General features: G+C 45.6%; 1 protein-coding gene across 1 annotated transcript in view; it reads left to right on the top strand.

The window, feature by feature from the left end:
* LOC122398264 (probable G-protein coupled receptor Mth-like 1) overlaps positions 1 to 19,111 on the top strand; it is a 147,671-nt gene that overhangs the window by 41,673 nt on the left and 86,887 nt on the right. Inside the window, exon 4 of the mRNA XM_043397975.1 lies at positions 11,639 to 11,717. Coding sequence (XP_043253910.1) covers positions 11,639 to 11,717 — 79 coding nt within the window. The remainder of the gene's footprint in view (positions 1 to 11,638; positions 11,718 to 19,111) is intronic.

Below are 19,111 nucleotides of genomic sequence, written 5' to 3'. Positions count from 1 at the left end.
TCACGAAATCTACCAAGTGTTTACATCCGTGGAAACTTAACATTTAAAAATTCCCGAGCCTCCAATTTTCTCTTCCAGCATCCGTCTGACGCTCGAAAGAATAAAGGATTGCAATTAAAAATAAAAATAAAAATTCTTTTGACCGTCTAAACGAGAACAGCTCCTTGAGGGGGGCGAAGCAACCTCGGGGGTTGACTGACGAGCTCCTCCAGGACACGAACTCCGACGTCATCCAGCGGCAATTTCAGCAACACTCGAGACAGACACACGAAGCGTGTTGGTTGACGCTATGGCGTCGCGCGGAGATCCTCTTCGTCGTGCAACCATAAGTGGAGATCTCGAGTGGCACCACGCGCGCAGGCAGCGTCTCTCGTTCGGTCGATTTGTTGCTCCCCCTCGCGCCTCTTTTCCACGGTTTCTGGCTCTGGTCGATTGGCCTGCACTCGTTACGTCTAAATATAACAGAATTTCAGTCGAACCGGCCGCTGATTGCTCCTCGAGGACCACGGGGCGTCGATTAGAGGGCCCACTTGGAAAGGGGAGGGAAAAGTTGCCGCGATTTTCGGGGGCTAATCGGAAGCAATCGAGACTACGGGAGCGAGAGGGATTCAAGGAGGATCCAGCTACGCTGGGAAACTCGTTTGCATACTGCTCGTTGGCTGCGCGAGGCCGGGACAATGGGAAAGTCGAAATTTATTAGCCGGGATTCTGCATTGTCCGCGTTACGCGGGGATTAAATAGGAAATTTCGAACGAGTTGTTCCGGGGTTCGGACGATTCGATGAAATTTCGCTGATTCCGGATTGACGCACGCCGGGACCGGGTTTATTTTTGTCGGGTTTCTTTCGCGGTCCGTGTGCCAGGTTCCGGACGAAATTACGAAATCTTTCTACGCGCGCGTAAACAAGGAAGTCTACGCGGGATGATTTGTTGCCACCCACCTGCTTCGGGACGATAAATCGCGGACCACTTCCTTCTCGACAATTACTATGTACTTGAACATCAAAGAAATGCCACGCGTTTATGGATAGTATTTATGGACGAGGAAATTCTATTGACAGAATTAATAATTCGTACCTCATACATTTTATCGAGACCCCCCTTTCTTAATGTATTTTGTAAATTAATTGAGTAGTACAAAGGGTTAATAGTATAATTGTACACCGAATGCTTAGACAAAAAAATTACGTAGAAATTTGGCCCCTCTGGGATCGTTTGTTTCGAAAGCAAGAAACTCGCACGAGTTAGAGTAATGCACTGGTCGCGGTACAATGTATCGATTACGCGGAGCAGCGTCTCTTGGCATTGTGCACCGTGGATGCAAAAACAGATAAATTATGCTCGTTGGATGGCCCGTCCGGCGACGATTGTGTCACGAATTCGCATTGGGCGGTCTCGAGCGGCGCGTGTTCCGCGTAAACGAACCTAAGGGATAGTCCGTGTATATTTATACACCCGGTACGCTGATTCACCGTGCGTTTCGTTAGAACTGCATCGTGCGAACCTGCTCCATCCGAAAGTGTCCCGAATATGGGCCACTCAGGGATCCTCAACTCGATCGATCCTTTTCGATCCCTAAAAATTCACCCTTCTCTACAAATTAAGTCCCCCGGTTTTAATTCTCCAACAATTAATTCTGAATTATATTTTGTAAGGTATTTTTAACTCGATTATAATTATTATTATTAACAAGCGACTAACTAAATGAATAACTTTTAAGTGGACACTTCACCCAAAATACACACGCATACTCTGCCTTCGATCGATAATCTCACATAATAGAACTGCACGCGTATAAACCTAAAGGCTGCTTACAATTTAACTCTCCTTTCGATCATTGTTTCTGTCCGTGGTTGTCGATTCGCCTTAAATTCGTGCGAGAGGAGAAACAAATACCGGTTCTCGCGTAAATTAGGGCAAATCCAGGCCGGGCAAATGCGGGAACGATGTAAGCGACGGTTTGTTTTCTTTGGAGTCGCATAGAAGGCGGTCGGGGCAGTTCGTATACACTTCGTAATGCATTCTTTCAGCGAGGAACATTATCCATCGCCCTTCGAACCAGCCACATTCGCCGAAATAACGATCGCCCGTAGGTCGTTTTCCTCTGTTCGCGGTGCACACGGTTCGCGAGACTCGAAGACGAAAATCTTACGAGCCCCTGAAATTCCAAATATTTTTTTCATTATATTCAAGCGACGATTAAACGATTCCCCGCTAAACGCGTCGCGACTTTTATTTTTTCTATTTTGGAGTCAACCGGGGGATTCCGCGCGGTCGTATTTCACGCGGGATTTATACTAGCAATCCATTTCGGAATCTAATATTCGTCGCATCAGTTTTATCGCGGGCTTGATTAAATTGGTTTACAGACGCGCGGCGCCGCTTGTTGTTTGTCGACGATCCGCGGCTACGCGACGATTTGGCTCGGAACGAGCGGATCGAAAAACTAGTCGACGATAATCATTAACGACGACCGTGTTTGCGTTGGGATCCTAGCTGACCGGGGGTGTGAATCGTCAAACAAACATAATTGCCCACTTAAAAAATACTTTGCACAACGTAAACAAGCCACTTTAACTCCGATTATTAATCGTTACATAGTTACTCGACAAATAGAGAAGAAAAATAATCGATTCGCTATGATTATTAATTTCGTACCGAATATATCGTAGTCGCAATCGAGTTTCCACGTTCCTTTTTCACCGGTGTTTGCGAAATTCCCTGCAGTTTAAAACGTCTAAACGTTCGCGTCGAGCTTGTTTCCTAAATTCATTAATTCCCGCGCTTCCGTTCCATAAATTTTTGCCCGCCCTCCTCCGTAACGTCGCGTTTATTTATTCACGTTAATCGTTTACACGACGTATCATCTACGGTCCCGTCGGCGAAATGATTTTCGACGAGCGCCGCGTCCACCAATTAATTCCGCGCGGAATTATGGATGTAAAGTACGCATCGGCGGAACGGCTCGGTTCTCGAAATAACGCCATAAAACCGCGCGGACACCGCCAACGCGCGCCGATCGCTCGTAAAGATCGCCGATCGTAATTCCCGCGGAAAAGCACGCGACTTTTATTAATCCCCGGCGAATTTATCCGTTTGCTTACGCTTGTAATTCTCGATCAAGAACCCCCGCGAGTATTTTTGCTCCGTGAAATCGCTTTCGTTAGAGTCGTGCTCGACGAGGATCGCGAAGACGGTCGCCTTTGAATCGTACACACTACGTTAATTTAGTTTATTTTAGGATATTTATTTTATTGTCTCAAGACAACAGATGTCACTCGTCTGTTTACACGCGTGCAAATTATAACATAGATCGTGTACTACTTTATCGGTGTGACTTATTTTTTGAAGCAGAAGTTTTTTCAAGAAACTCAATTGCAAGGTTTTCGTTTCGTTCAAGGAAAATTGACGCAATATTATTGCAAAACGTAGGCAGATGGTGGCTATTACACCCCGGAATAATGGACGGAGATATATTTCTCAGCCCCAAGCGTCAGTTTTCCTCTATCAACGAGTTCGTTACACGGGGCCATGGCGATAAAACTTTTCGGGGATCGGGTGTCGTTGTTCGCGCCGTAGCAATGTTTTTCATTATCGCGACGACTAATTTCGTCCCGGGTCGTTGAAACCGACCCCACACCGGGCCGGGAAACGGGAAACGGGGAACGCGTAACGGGTGTTGGCCCAGAAAGAGAAGTGGAGGACGGTCGAGGGGTTAATTTAAGTCACCGTAGAGAGACTCGAAGGAAGAGGCCCTGGTGTGTTACGCGCACGACCCCAACGCGTTGCCACGGAGGGCGAGTGTCAAGGGTTGAAACGTCAGCTAGTTAAGGGCCTCCGATTTGCATGGGGTCGGAATTGGATTGCGTTGCCTTGACCCGCCGTTTATCCTTTTCTTCGTTCGCGCGTTCCTCTCTAATTGCCCCTGAGGGGATACGTAACCCTTTCGGATCCACGCGTAAACATTATCGATCTCTCGTTCGAAAGAAAACCCCATTCTCGAGACACTCTGACACCCTGTTCTTTCGTTTTGATGATTTTCCGTATCCTGCTTTGAGAACCCCTGATACGTTGGAACTTTTTTAAGACGTCCGGAACTTTTCTTTCGCTCGATTCGTTGCAACCCTCCGCGAGATGGGCCGCGCAGTTGTTAACACTAAAGAACGCTTTCGAAACAACTAAATTAGACGACGCATCTAGAGACATAACAGACCCAACGGACCATAAATCAGATGCCGCGGCGGGCGCCGTTGGAAACTTACTTAGTCTTTGCACAACCATTCCTCGTCTTTGTCCTCGACTTTCTCGCTTTCATCGGCTCTCCCGTCGCTATTTATTCTACATTCTGTCCCATCGTTTCCACGGTTCTCTACGTCCAGCCCCATTTCGATTCGATAGTTTTCCTCCATTTCGTCGATCGACTTCCGAAAGCTGGACTGAGAATTTAACAGAGTTTCCCGAACGAAGGGTGCAAGATAAATAAATTATACTAGACATAGTAGCAATATCTGACTAGTATAAAATATAATTTGATATACAGTATTGCTGTGCAAGTACATGGAACAAGGGTGCAACTATTTACGCACGTGACGCCAACATTGACATTTTGAATACTTAACTCACCCTTCTGTGGGATTCTCTAAACACGTGGCCACAGGAAACACCAGTCAGCATGACTGGCTTCTTTCACATACTATTCTCCCTTTTCTAACGAAGGGCAGCTTTTCAAACGTTTAAAAATTTATTTCTCTTCACCCGGGCTATGGAAATATCTACTCGTAGAGAAATAGAAGCTTTGCCCCGGAGACGACGCAAGGAATTGTTCGATTCCAATTTATTATCGAGCCTGTCTCGATCATTGTTGACGCTATCGATGCGTGTATTATCGCGTGTCCGCGTGACGAGATTTACAACCTCGCGAATATCCGTTGGAATTATAATAGACGGGGGCTTCACACACCAATATTCGATTTCGAGTTAAGAATACTCAACGAGTCTTTGGAAACTCCCGCAGACCCAACGAATCCTATGATATCCGTTGCTCCAGTTTCCGAACGCGCAACCGTGCCAAGGAATCGTGGCTGATGATATCTCCGTTTAACCTCTGAATGGAACGAATTGAACAGCGCAAACGCGAACAGCGAGTCTCTTTAATTGCAGCCTGCACTCTCGAAACAGCGTTTTATACGCGGAACGATACGGGGAATCGATTTGAGCGCAAGAAATCGTTTCGTTCCGTTCAGGATTGCGCTTTGTGAATGCTCACGAACAATAGAGAGTAGGCGGAACGCGTTCAATTTTGTCCTGGATAATTTTTTTCCATCCAATAGTTGCTTATGCGTGCAAAGATCGTTCGAGATGCTCCGGGCACGGTCGAAAGTTATCGAAGCAGATTCGATGTAGCGGAAGAAACCGATTAGATCGTTAGCCACGGAGCCAGCGGGGAACTCGAGGGTTTAACGTCGCGGCATTAACATCCGTGATTTAGTTAAATACTTCGGAATGGCACAGCGACGAGTCGTAATTAAATCATGCGGGATTTATTACCGAGTCCCGATTTAGACGGGATTAGAGTCTGATTCAACGCGCGCGCGTTCCTCGCGTTTACGTCGCTCTCCGCTGTCTCGCGTAAGCCCCGAAAGGGTTGTTGCATGAATTATGAAAGTTAACGACACCCCCCGGGGACCGACGATCGGTCAGTCGAAATATTAAGCCCGGAAAAGAACGACCCACCGGTGGGGTGGTCGACGTTTTGCGACGATTCGACAAACTTTGCTCCCACGAGCACCGAAAGCGCGATGTTCCGGTTTTCCTGTCGTTTATCGTCTCGTCAGGGTTTCATGACTCCAGTATTTAAAACACAAGAGTTCTAGGAACTGGGCTAGGCCCTAGGTTATAGCTCCGTTCCTGGAAATAAAAAAAAAATTGTTGAAGAACGGTTGATCGACCTCTATTATCTTATGACACTTTTTACCGAGTGTACGGATAAACGTGTAGTTTTTTTTTTTAAAGGAAAGTGTTTATTTCTGTTTAAATAAATTGTTTTCTTGGGTCGTAGAGGGTCGATGGCTTGGTAGTAATATTTTATTTTTCCTGGAACATGGTCCGAGCATTTGTACCGGGGTCGATAAATAATTGAAAAGGAAAATTATAATAAACCTGCTATTACGAGAGTAAACTTTAGAAAAGTTTCTTCTATCCCGATAAATGGGATCGTACTTCGCAAAGGTTATTATTAGCACAGCTTTAATAAATTTATAAATTTTGCCATGGCTCGTGTTTCTGGCAAATGGAGAAAGAACCTAAAGGGGACGGGGAAGTTAATTCTTTCTATAGTCCGTGTAATTGTCAGTTGGAGGGCGTCAGAAGTTTCGATTCGGTTCTTTGAGTCGAAATCGTGGCGCGGTGTTAATCAGACCAGGACCCAACCCCGACCGGGGAAAATAAACCCGAAATGGGAATTGAATCGAATTGCTTGAACGCCATAATCCACTTGCGCGGGGACGCGAGTTTTACTCGAAGAAAGCAAAGGCGGCCCCCCACAGGTGGGGAAGGGAGCCATTACCATATCAAAGGAGCTACGACATCGCGAAACTCTCAAGTTCTACTTTCCGTGTCACTTTTCACGCTCCCTTTCGTTTCACCTTTCGTCGCCAGCCCTCCCCCTTGGAATCTTAATAGGCTGCGCGCGACAATGGGGCTCGAGAAGAAAACCGAAATCCGTGATCAATTTATCAATTAACGTTCGACTACATTTTTTGCCATACAACGACGAATCAGACTCGTCAAGTTTCACAATCATGAGTCTACTCGTCATCAAGCCTTACATATTAAAATCAAGACATTTTTATATTCACGAGGTATTCTTTTTCGTGGCCATTCCTTGTAAAAAATTAAATAGTATACGTTTGAAAAATTACATTAAATCGTACGTCAAGGGATCAAAGTTACGTCGTAAAGAAAATTTTATTTTCGATGTTACGCGATTGGGGGGTGAAAAAAATTTGATTTTATTCGTGGCAGTTTCTCGGGCGGTTTACGGAGAAGAGGGGTTAATCCCGGAGAAAAAGAGGCGTCGGAAAATGGGAAACAGACCGCCGGAGCAAACAGGGTGGCCAACCGGGGTCTCGAACGGTGTCCAAACGACACGCACCGCACGGATTTCGCCCGACGAGGGCTAGAAAGAAGGGTGGAAACGATTTCGACCACCCCTACGGTTTAGCCGCGAGAACCGATGGGGGGTGTGCGTTCACGGATGAATGTCGTCGGAGTTATAATTGCAACGAGGCGTAATTAGTTTTGGAAATTTAATTATTTCCGGGCGAACGGGCGGGATGCGCGATAAATGCCGTCGGCAGCCGGTCTACGCGAAAGCCTTCCCCGACAAAGAATTATCGGAGGACTTCCTCCCCCGTCTGGCAGCCCGTTAATCCCGCTTCGAGCAACCTCGAGCCAATGGAAAATCCTCGTGTTTCGAAACGCGCGAACGCGTTTCCTTCGTAACACGCGGTAATCCGACGACAACCGTCACTCGTTGGTTTGTTAATCAACCCCGAACGCCCTAAGGACACGACTAATGTGCAGGTGTCGCAGGGCCTCGCACGCAACCCTCCTGCAACCACAACGATCGATTTTTCATTTTTACTTTCCCAATTCTTTAATTAGCATCGTGGAAACACCATTGTCTTTTTTTTTTTAATCGATCTATACGAGATTTGGAATAAATTCAGATTGTTTGCGTAGTATTTAGGCTAGTATAAAGTTATATATTTTAACTTCGATTGAAATTTTGTGAGTTGAATTCTAAAAATTTTATTCACATATTTTCTAAATTCAATTTGTGTTATCATGTCATAGAAGCGCCAGAGAAGTGTAATGGGTTAATCCAACAGGAATATTAACATCAGAACTACCGACAATTATTATATATTTATTTATATCAAATAAATAAATGTTTGCAGTTCAGTAAATATTTGACAATTTCCATTAGAAATTACTACCACTTCCGGTAGTTCTAGTGTGAAATGTATTTAAAGTCCCCCGGAGCTTTCTATCGAGCATCTAGTTTCGATTATCGAGATTTTCATGTTTCATCCGATTTCGTGTTTGCAATTTAAAAGCGTCGTTCGCAAACATTATCGAACGCATTCGCGCAAAAAGAGAGTACATTACACGAAACGTTTCGATAAGAGTCCGGGAGTCGTAATTCGACGAAACGTTATTATACCGTTCGGTTTCAATTATGAACGAAGCGATCCGCGCTGCAATCGCGCGGAGCAACGTACTCTCGATTTTATCGTACAGATTTTTAATTTGATTTCAACTTCATTTTGCCGACCGGATTGGTTCCAGTTTGCGCATACACGGTTTAAGTATTTCGAACGCGAATCGATACACCCTCGACCGGTACGAATTATATTTTTCGATCGCGGGAAAGTTACGTTCGATTGTGCTTTGATTTTTCGAGAACGGAACACGATTGTTCCCCGATTGTCTTATACAACGAATTCCTGCGTCGATCGCAGGTAAATAAATCGTGCTTGCTTTCTACGGTCGTAGAGATTCTCAAAATAAATCAGGAACGCATAATATTCTCTTCGTTTGTATGCAACGACGAAGAACGCACCATTGTTTGATTCGATCCAATCGATTTGTTGTTATAGATCGAACCGGTGTTTACAAGTTCTATCGAACGCTTGTATCCCTCGTCTGTGTTTGATCTACTATTATTCCCCCGGGTTTCCGCAATCTTCGATAACTGGGCGTTACACCAAATAGAAAGGAGAATTAATTCCTCGCCACGAAATCGTTCCAGGGAATTCGCCAAATAGAATTTCTTAGTAATTCCTACAATGTGAAAGATTTAAAAAGAATTAAATTTTTTATACTATAATTCAAAGTTGACTGAATCCAATTAATTTTTATCGGACTATTAAAACTAAATAAATAAAATAGACGGCCCTTCCAATGAGAAGAAATACGAAATCTCTGTACTTGTTAGATCGAACGAATTGTGGAACATTTGTGGAAAGTTTCGTTAAAATGGTGTCGTTTCCTAGTCGACGATCTCTAAAAAAAAAAGTGATTTACAGAGACTCCCGTTAGCGAGGAGTCCTGAATAACGCAATGGACGTTGTTTCGTGGTAGATCGACGCCGCGACGCGAGATAAAAAATTGTCAACGACGGTCGGTTGCAACGGGTCGCGACGTAAGAGTTCGCGAGAGGAAAGGAAAAATCCCGTTCCCGGCGCGCTAACGGTGCTTCTCATCGCGTCCGATCTTAGATATCGCATAGTTCGCTGGCATGATACGCACGCGTCACGGCGGACGAGCGCAGAAACGTGCCTCGTTCAAGGAACGCCGGTGACGCATGAGAAACTTTTGTAACCGAGGCTCGTTCGCCGCGATTTGCATTCACTTCGTTATGCACCGCCGGTTACCAACGGCCAGGGAACTGTTTACAATCGCGGATTTTTCCCATATGGAAGCATGGCCGTTGCTAGACCGGAGGCGTGTCGCCGTGTAATTAACGCTCGTTTACTCGAGAATCGTTCCATTAAATGTACAAACCCGGGAGAGACGCAAGCGCGACGAAGTGTGCTTCGAACCGCCTCGATCATTCTTTCCTACGTCGAGCATTTTAAACACAGGAAAACTAAGAAGTAAAATTCTTCTCTAAATCCATTTTGAATTATTATTACATCCAGAGAAGAATGTTTGCTGATTATTCGAGTCGGAAAATTGGAAAACGTAGCTTCCCAGACCACCGTGCAGGGGTTGCACTTTGAAAACTGTAGTCGTGCAGCAGAATGCGCGTGATCCAATAAAAACAGTTCCCCGTAAGGTCCGCAGAGGACACTAACGGGATTTGCGCGTGCCTTCTTATGGAGACATCCAATAGCTGTCCAGGCACGGCCATTAATCGTTCGACTAGATAAATTCCTCCGTGCGGGGATTATATTTTACAACCGGTTGCAAACGAGCGTTGCCAAACAGAAACTCCAGGCATAGAAACTTATTTCTATCGTACAGTCGAATTACCCGTATATCATAATCCCCATTAAAATGCCATCTTACCTCGCTGAAATATATATACATATCCATCGTCGAATTAGAACATCAAAACTTTGCTTCGTTTCCTCGTTTATTGCAGACCACTGCTAAATTTATTGCAGCAATATCACGGGAACGTTTCCGAGATACGCTCGATCGAATATCATTTTCATTAAAACTTGTAAATCCTTTTCGAACGTAATTACAAAATTTCGTAATCTCTTTTTACCATCGTTAATAGATTGCAAATTATTTTGCACGTATCCACAGAGGTTGCAACCTTTTTCTCGACTTGTTGAATATTTCTTTGCTAAATAAATACGATAGAGTTTCGACCTAAGTATGTATTTAATTAATGTAGTTTTACAAAACGAAAATCTAGTTCCTAGCTCAGAATAAAAACGAGACGCTCAGAGGTTGCAATAAACGAGTGTTCTCCACAGGTAGTACTGATTTTTGCAAGGGAGGGGACTGCAATGCTTATTCTCAACAGGACTATTGTTTGTATAACGCATACCACGCGTGATTATTCGTAACGGGAACGAGCGTTTACAATAATGTATCAATAATAACGGGGACGACTGTAATTCTCTCTTGGTATCCAAACACCGTGGAACTCTGTTAATACACCCTCGATTGGGGCCGAGCTCGACAAACATCCACCGATCGAAATGTCGGTTTTTGTCAACGCCCGGTTGCGTGTAAACACGTCGATTGGTCTTTCAGAAATTCATGACCGGGTCGACTGACTGGGCCCCCCTCTGGCTCCCCTGATTCGTCGCGTTGAAAAATTCAAGCCACGCGTTACTTAGCCACGATAGACAAACCGACCACGACCGCTAGACGTTTTTCAGGACCACTCTTTCAACGAGGAAACGGAATCGCGGTCTCTTTGTGCGATCTACGCGCGCTTTGTACCTCCACGGCGCGTGCACGCGTCCCGGACGATTGCGTTTTCAGAAATTAATGGCTGCTCGCGGTTAAATCCCTTCTAAGAACGACGACTCGAACGGTGAAAAATTTATCGAAACCGTCGGGCTGCCCTCGCGCATCCTGTCACCGCCATCTTTTCAAACGGATCTCCACAAAAGCTGTCGCCCTACCCGAGGCTTTGTCTGGTCCTCGACAAGCCGCGACTCTGAATACAGAGACCCCCCCCTTGTCGTTCATGAATTTTTGAGAATTCCTCTCAAACCTGGGAATCGGCGTTGCCTCCTTTTGTTTCGACGGCTTTGGTGCTCCCTTGGGTAGGGTAGAAACAACCATTGAAATCAAAGAATCGATGATCGAAGCGTTCTTGAGTGCTCGCGGTGGCTAAATGTATCGATCGTTTATTTAATTAACCTTTTTGGAATAATTGAGTGTGAACTATAGAGGAGGTATATATCTGGAACCTCGAGGTGTCTAAAAATTGCTAGCGTTATTTAATTTTTAAGGCCAACGAACCGTAACTTTGGCGTTTCCTACCGAATAAAAGAAAGTTATCGTCCCCCGGAGAGACGGGAATGGCGGCAACAAATAGTAATCGACCGAACTATTGGCAAAGAAGTTTGCACCGAGGTCTATTCTTTCTCTTTCTGTTTCAGCAATCATGGCGCACTTCTCCTTCCTGGCCGCGTTCTTCTGGCTGAACACGATGTGCTTCAACATCTGGTGGACGTTCAGGTGAGTCTTGGTTGTCCCCTTTTGTCCGCTGGTCTATGGGGGAACGGGGCTGGTTTCGTGGCAAAAGATTTAGCCACGTGTACTCTTTCGCGTCAACGACTTCGAATCGAAACCGGAGCGAATTTACGATCGATCGTCCCTAGTGAAGATTTATTTCGCCCGTGACTGTTTCTCTTTTCGCGTTTTTTCAACCGAGAATCTCGTCGCGTCGGAGGAGAAAATTGCCAGACTTTCCCACCGTGTAGAACAGCTTCCATAGTTATATAAAAATTGTATATTTTTCGAGGATCTTTAACAAGAAAACCAAAGTCGTTTATTGTAACAGATATTCAAATTATCTCTTGCGTTATTTATTCGAATCGTAAATCTCCTACTTTGAAAACGATTTAACGATTCGATACTGCCGGCAGAACGATCGCGAGCCTTTTAATCTCTCGTTCAAATGTTTGACCATTAACTAACCCTCTTCGCTGATTTCCAATTGCGAGTAATGGCCGCTGTTTACTAGCCTAAGCAGGCGTCTCCAACGAAACAGGGACAAATTTGCCCTAAATCTCGAATTACAACGCGGGTGGAGCCAGGATTACGGTCCAATTAAGGCAACTCTCCCTTATCCGAAGCAGAAACACGCGAGTCGTTAGAACATAAAAAAAAAAGAGACAGCGTTGCAATTAAACGTCCGTTTAATCAGCGTTCCGCGAACGGCCAACGGGCGTCGCGGTGAAAATTTAAAAAATTCGTCGCTTAATTGCCGTAGAATATTCCGTGGCGAGCTCGGTGCTCGTAACGGGAACACCGAGGCTCGCCCCGGGGCGAGATGTTTATTTATTTATTTCGGTTTACGCGAATGACCCATTACTGCACGCGAAATTATGAATATTACGTAACGATGTTTCAAAATAATGTTCGAAATTTACGGGCGGCAGTCGCGTTCGCGTGAGTGCCTCTGCGAATAGCAAATCCCCCAGGCACTGGGGAATCCGTTAGAAAAGTACACTTTCCTGCAATATTTATTCGTGTTAAATTTCTCTGTATAAGATACGAACACGGGTACGTAATTGCAACACGCACGGAATGCTTCGAAAATACATAAATAATGTGGGCCTTTTCACAATTTTAAGACAGTAATTTGTACATCGTTATTTACACAGTTTCAATGATAGTGATGTACAAATTAATTTCTTGCAATTGTGAAGGTGTCCACATTGTCACATTGTCTGTTTATGTATTTTCGAGGCTTTGAACTAGTTTGGATCGATTGGACAGTGTTTGAGCCAGTCTAGTAGGAACCCACGAGTATCTATCAACGGCAGCCATCTTGATTAACAAACTATCGTGGTCCCCGAATTCCGAGGGGTTTGTGGATGTTGGTTATGATCCCGGTTTGTGCAGATCGATGATTAACACCGGGTGGCGGGTTATCGACCCGGTCGAGTTTCGCGCGGTCGTCTTCGATCGGAAGGCCACTCGTTACTTGGCAATTACGCAATTGCAGCGCAATTACGCCGCGCGCTGACGCTCGCCAGCAATTAATTCGACCCGTCCGCGGCGCGATCCGCTCGCGAACGCGACGATGACCGCGAGACGAGGGATCCATCCGCGCAAAACGCCATTCGGCTTTTTATCTCTCGTTCCGTGGCGATCAATCGCGGGAAACGATTGCGCGAAATCGGCACGATCGACCGTGGAGCCGGTCGAATAACAACTATTAATGCTCGTTCGATTAATGCAATTCATCGTCGTCGGAGTAATAACGGATAGTTACAGGACGACGGTCGTTTATTTTGCGGCACGCCAGAATTGCGGGACGGGGAGTTTTAAACTACGGGAACGATTGCCAACCGAGGCTACGTTCGCGAACGATCTTTGAATCTCGCTGACTTCCGGCGAGGAGGGTGACTTGGCCCGCCATCCGGGCCAAGGGGAACAACGATCAAAGTTTTGTAAAATATTTCGAGAAAAAAAAGTGTTAAGAATTTTTAATACGAATCGTATTAATTGTAAATGTATTGTATTTGATACTATACGATGGGTCATCAAATTCTGGTTAGCTTTCAATGTAAATAGGAAATATATAACATTATATAGCTGTCTTAGAATGGTGTAACAAGTATTAAAAATAGTAAAACTTCAGACGCGTGCAGTTCCGAAAGTACTAGTGTTTTATTAATTATTAAGCCATTGTTAGCGGCGGCAAAGCTTCCTCTTTAAAATGGTTTTTGGTTTTTGACGATCCGACTTTCCGTTTAGGAGATATCGTAATTTATGTAAAGGGGTAATTTTTCTTAATTTGATTATCTCTGTCTCCGTCTGACGCGTCGCGCTGGACCTCCTTGTCGCACGTTGACCCACTGACCGAGTGACGTCACGTTTACTATTTACTACGGTCACGTGACTTCATTGATATCGCGACGTAAACAAACGCTTCGAACCCTTATATCTCCGAAACTAGCCACCGCGTCGTCTTGAAACTAAAATCGTCATATCTCCGGAACTAATAACGCTATCGACTCGTACAAACGCTCATTTTAAAGGGCTTTTTATCCTCTATCCTATGACTATACCACCTACTATAATTTATTCCGCCTTCCATGTTTGTTTTCACATTTACTTTGACCCTATACACATAAACCTCCAAGGATTAAATAGATGTTAACCCCCGACGGAAAGACGTTGAGATTCCTATCTTAAACGTTCATTAGAGGGGCGAAGATGACCACAGCCCTCGATCATCCCGTGACCAAGGCAATCTCGAAAGTTTTCTGAAAAAAACAAGAGCTTGTATTCTGAACACTGCACCCCAAGAGGGTGATCCAAGAGAATCGTTCCGAATTGCGCGTAGAGGCCCGATCGATTTCGAGCAGGGGAATCGTGGAGCTATCGTTAGTGGCCGGATCACGTTCGAAACGACTGGGACGGTACCCGAAGGGGAAGAAGCAGGGCGCCGCTGTGAGAGATGGGATCAAGATCACTCGGTCGACTGGTTAATGCGATGCAACACGGTCGCCGTAACGGGTCCGCTCTTCTTTCTCCTTTTCTTCCGCGTCTCCAGCCGATTTCTTTCGTCCGCGCCACGAACCAACTCGTTTCTCACCTTTTTTTTTTTTCGTTCTCCGCGCCCCTCGGACGCCTCTGTAGCTTCTCTCCCCTCCCGGAACCCCACGTTCCCTCGACGTCTTACTTTTCTCGCGCCACGGTTCCCTCTATCTTAACCTCTGTCGGTGTTCCTCTCCTCCGATCGCTGTTCGATCCTTTGCAGGCGCGTACACTTCCAGCTTTATACCCATTTCGCTCGTATCGAATCGCATCCAATTAACCGTATCCACTGTCCGCATCTCGACAGAGACGATTATGCACGCTCGCGGCTTCGTTTGCCGGTTATTATGCTCGGCGGAAAATTAAATTCGCACTTTCCCAATCGCCGGAAGTCGCGATCTTGTTTCTCCTTCTCGAATCCAGCGATAATTAACTGCACGTCGATCACAATTATCCCGATCGGGCATCGATTTTTTGCCGGCGGACAATCGTTTCGTATTTATATTACGCGTCGGGGAAAAAAGACATTCCGAGCAGTTAGGGTTGGTACGTTATGGTTGGCCTTCGCGAGGCTCGTTCGACGCTCTCCACATTCTACTTGCTCTTAGTGCCACTTCTTCCTTAATCGAGGTCTGGTCTTTTTTTTTCCTCTCTGCTGTAGTATAATTAATTGCGTGGGAATCCGGGTACAGAGACGGGCAACATTTTATTCGATCACACACTCACGCAGACATCATACTTCGTATCGAAATAAATTGTTTGTTTTCTATTCATCGTACAAAATTTTTATCCAAATAACTTCACAATTTTTTAAAACGTCCCTTCTGAACAAATTCTAATCGTGCAACACAAAATGTATTAATAACACACGAAAGAATATGTCACGAGGTCCCCAAAAAAAGCGTCACTTTCCTCCCACACGAAACGTCAACGACACGTGTGCGCTCGCGCGAGTTGTTTCCACTTGTTGAAGTGTCACCGACACGTTGCGTTCACGGTAACTGCGCGCCCCCCCCCCGCGATTTTCCAGCCGGAAAATTAGCCTGATGTCATTTGCGGCTGTGCAGCAGCGTTTTCCACGGTCCACCGTCGTCGTCGCCGCGTGGAAACCCCATCTCCGTCCGGCTCGTTCCCTTTCCAAGGCGAGCCGGAGTCCGGCGCGAACGGAACTTTCGACAGACAAATGGCGCAACGCTCGAACAATAACTTATCAAATTTAATTAGCAACGTTACCAGCGTCTTAATAATTGTAACCGCGCCGCGACGGTTAAGCAACGTCCAGACACGTGACGTGTTCAGTCCTAGGAAAATTGCGTCATCCGAGAAATACTTTGTTCCTCGAGTGCTTTAAAATCGTGGAGATATTCGGAGTATTAATTCTATATCAGGGTTTTATTTTATATATATTTATATACATACATAGTAGGTACATTTGTCTCAAGACAATAGATGTTACGTGTCTGTTTACCTGCGTGTATATTAACATAGATCGCGGACTGTCTTAGTGATTTTCAGTTATTCTTAACATCGAGAATCGAACATATTTAAATGTGGATGATTCTCGATAATGAGCCCGAAAAAATAGAATTCAGTACTCATTTATTTAATATAATTATTCCTCCCTTAATCGCGCGAATGTGCTCCATATTAGGGCCATAGAGACGCCGCTGTGGTTGAATGAAAAAATTATTCTCCATGTATCTACGTATCGCCAATTTGTATTTAATTTGCAACAGTTTGTTCCCGATGAAAATGGTTTCGAGCCAAAAGTCGATCGGGTTAAAAGCAGGCTCGGAACAATGGTTGCCATTGAGGCGATGTTCTCGCGGGCGAAGTGGTTGCGGCGGTTGGTAGCGCAATCGCGGCGCCAATTAGCGGTGGCCGCGGTATCGAAGCGTCGATGAGAAGCCGATTCCATCACCGTTACGCTTAATTGCTCGACGAGCCGCCTCCTCGATCGTCCCGGGAAGACGAGGTTCTCGAGGAGTAGGCAAGCTCCTCGAACTTGCCGCGTCCGTTCGCCTCATCCTCGACCCGCGTGCCTATTTTCTGAGAAATTCTTCAATTACCTAACGTATCCAGCAGCTTCCCACGGTCACTGCAGTCGTTGCACATACGCTCGAGCGCACACTGCATCGCCGTGACCTCGTCGGTTGCAGTTCCTGGCTGCTCGGCACATACTGCGTTTCTTCTTTGCGCGAATTTGCATTCTAAAGACCGGCTACGTCGCGACGAGTCGGAGAATTTTGAACTTTCGTAGAATCGCGAAATAATATTTTATGGAGCTTGGAAAACGTGATAGCTTTGTCGATCGAAGCGATTTCGGGGGAAACGATGAGTCGAGTGTCACGATAGGTCGTTGTGACGAAGGGACCCTAATCGCGATGCTCCAAGAAACAATGGTCAGTGGACGGGACACGGAGGTGGACAAAGGCAGAATGTGTCGTCTGAGAATCGTTGCAATGTGTTGTCAGTGTGTGCGCGCCTGTACACACGCCGGTCGTTAAGGTCCTCCTCTGTTCTCGAAGAGTAGCTCATTAACTTCGTTTATCTCGTCCCCGATAGATGCATCGGGGACTCGACTTCTTTGACGACGCGGGATCAGAGTCCTTGGCGAATTAATAGCGCCACGGATAACCAGTATTTACGCTCGAGAAGACTCGAAACGGAACCCCAACTCGAGTGTCTCGAGGATCGCCAAAATTCACGCTCGAAAGCATTCCAAACGTGGGTATCTCGACCACTGTATGGGGGTCTAGCGATCTATCGTACGCGTTTTGCACGAGAATACCTCGAATCTTTTTTTTCTCGGTCGGAAAATGCTTTCACGCTTTTGTTTCGGGGCGACAATTATTTTGTGTAGTTCTCCAGCTGTCTCCTGTAAACGATCGTTTACAGAGGATCTTTGTACAGAAATTCTAATTTTGCTTGGTTTTTGAAACATTGATAATCAACTTTGTTTACTTTTTATTCAATTTTAATGCCTCTGTGCATTCCAAATTGCAGTACGTCAGATTTCATGGCAGCGTCGTATCGCCATTACTAAGTTATACAACTTGAGTCGATACGACCGTTTGAATAATAATTGTAAATTGCGTGTAGCTATTGTGCAAGCTGCTGCACTTGGTGGTCGCGTCGGATGTCAGTATGACGCTACCATAAATTCTAATATAATGCAGATTCGATGAACAACAGGTTGTAGAGCGTGTGGTCGTCGAAGACCGTCTCAAAGTCGAAACGAACTGAAATGGTATGAACTTCGTACGAGAATGAATACTTCTTTTCGAAAACCAGTTTCGAGAGCCATCTGTCTCCCCCTTCTCTCCAATAATAACAGGGTTGCTAGAATTGCTACTGTCTTTATCGACGTTAACGAATCGCCTAGAAATGCGTTACTTTTTTTTACTTTTGTACGATCGAGCCTATACGTATCGCGTTTCGACAAGATTTATCGAACCACCGGCGGGGGAAAAATGACTGATCCCCGTCGTACGATAAATCGCTTCGTGAACGGTTCCTATTACCTCGAATGCAGACGAACTCGTTCCGCGAAGATAGATGGATGCGGAATCGCGCGTTAGTTGAAAATCGTTGGGAAATAATTAACGATGGAGATCGTCGTTTTCGAACGACCTTGTCGTATCGGAGATCTGGTTTGAATCTGTTAAATCCGCGGCTAAAACACGGCTCGCCGCGTATCTCGAACGTCGCGTAAGTTAGCGTCGGCTCAACGCGGATTAACACGAGCCAACGAGTCCTTGGTCTAATGCACTCCCTGTTGCCCGACGAGATCTAAATCCTGCATAACTCGAGTTAAAGATCTGGCGCGGCATACGGTCGGCGTAACTTCGTCCAGATGCTAAATGAATACGCGCGGACGGAATCTGTAATCAGCGAACTCCTCTGCCAAGTAACGTTCCATAACAAGAAACTTTCCTTATGTCGGAAGAGCGTCGTTGCCTTAAACGAGCACGCGATACTCCGGAGTTGGCAAGAAAGGGCGAAAGGAAAAAGAAAAAAAAAAAGAGAGTCCCGTAGACGCTCGGAGACGTGATCAAGAACACCGGCCGGTCTGTCGTGGCGTGCATCCCAACGAAGCTTGATTAAGGTCCCTTCTGTTCTCGAACACAGTGGCTCATTAATTCCGTTATCTCATTTTCCCGACGGACCCCGGATCTCTTGACCGCGACGTACGTTCGAAACGATCGAGGCGATCGGTAGGAGAAAAAAAATCACCGGCTCGAAATTTCAATTTCCGTCGTGATTACGTAATCGTTGCATCTTTCGTGCGTCGTCGTCGATAGAAAAGCTGTGCTCCGCGGGATTATAAATAGACTGATTCTCATTCATCGAAAATT

The sequence above is a fragment of the Colletes gigas genome, unplaced genomic scaffold (assembly GCF_013123115.1).
Source record: "Colletes gigas isolate AHSC1104 unplaced genomic scaffold, ASM1312311v1 Colletes_gigas_Sc00011, whole genome shotgun sequence".
Classification (NCBI taxonomy): domain Eukaryota; kingdom Metazoa; phylum Arthropoda; class Insecta; order Hymenoptera; family Colletidae; genus Colletes; species Colletes gigas.
The sequence above is the reverse complement of the archived record's forward strand: the minus strand, read 5'-3'. Positions and strand labels throughout refer to the sequence as shown.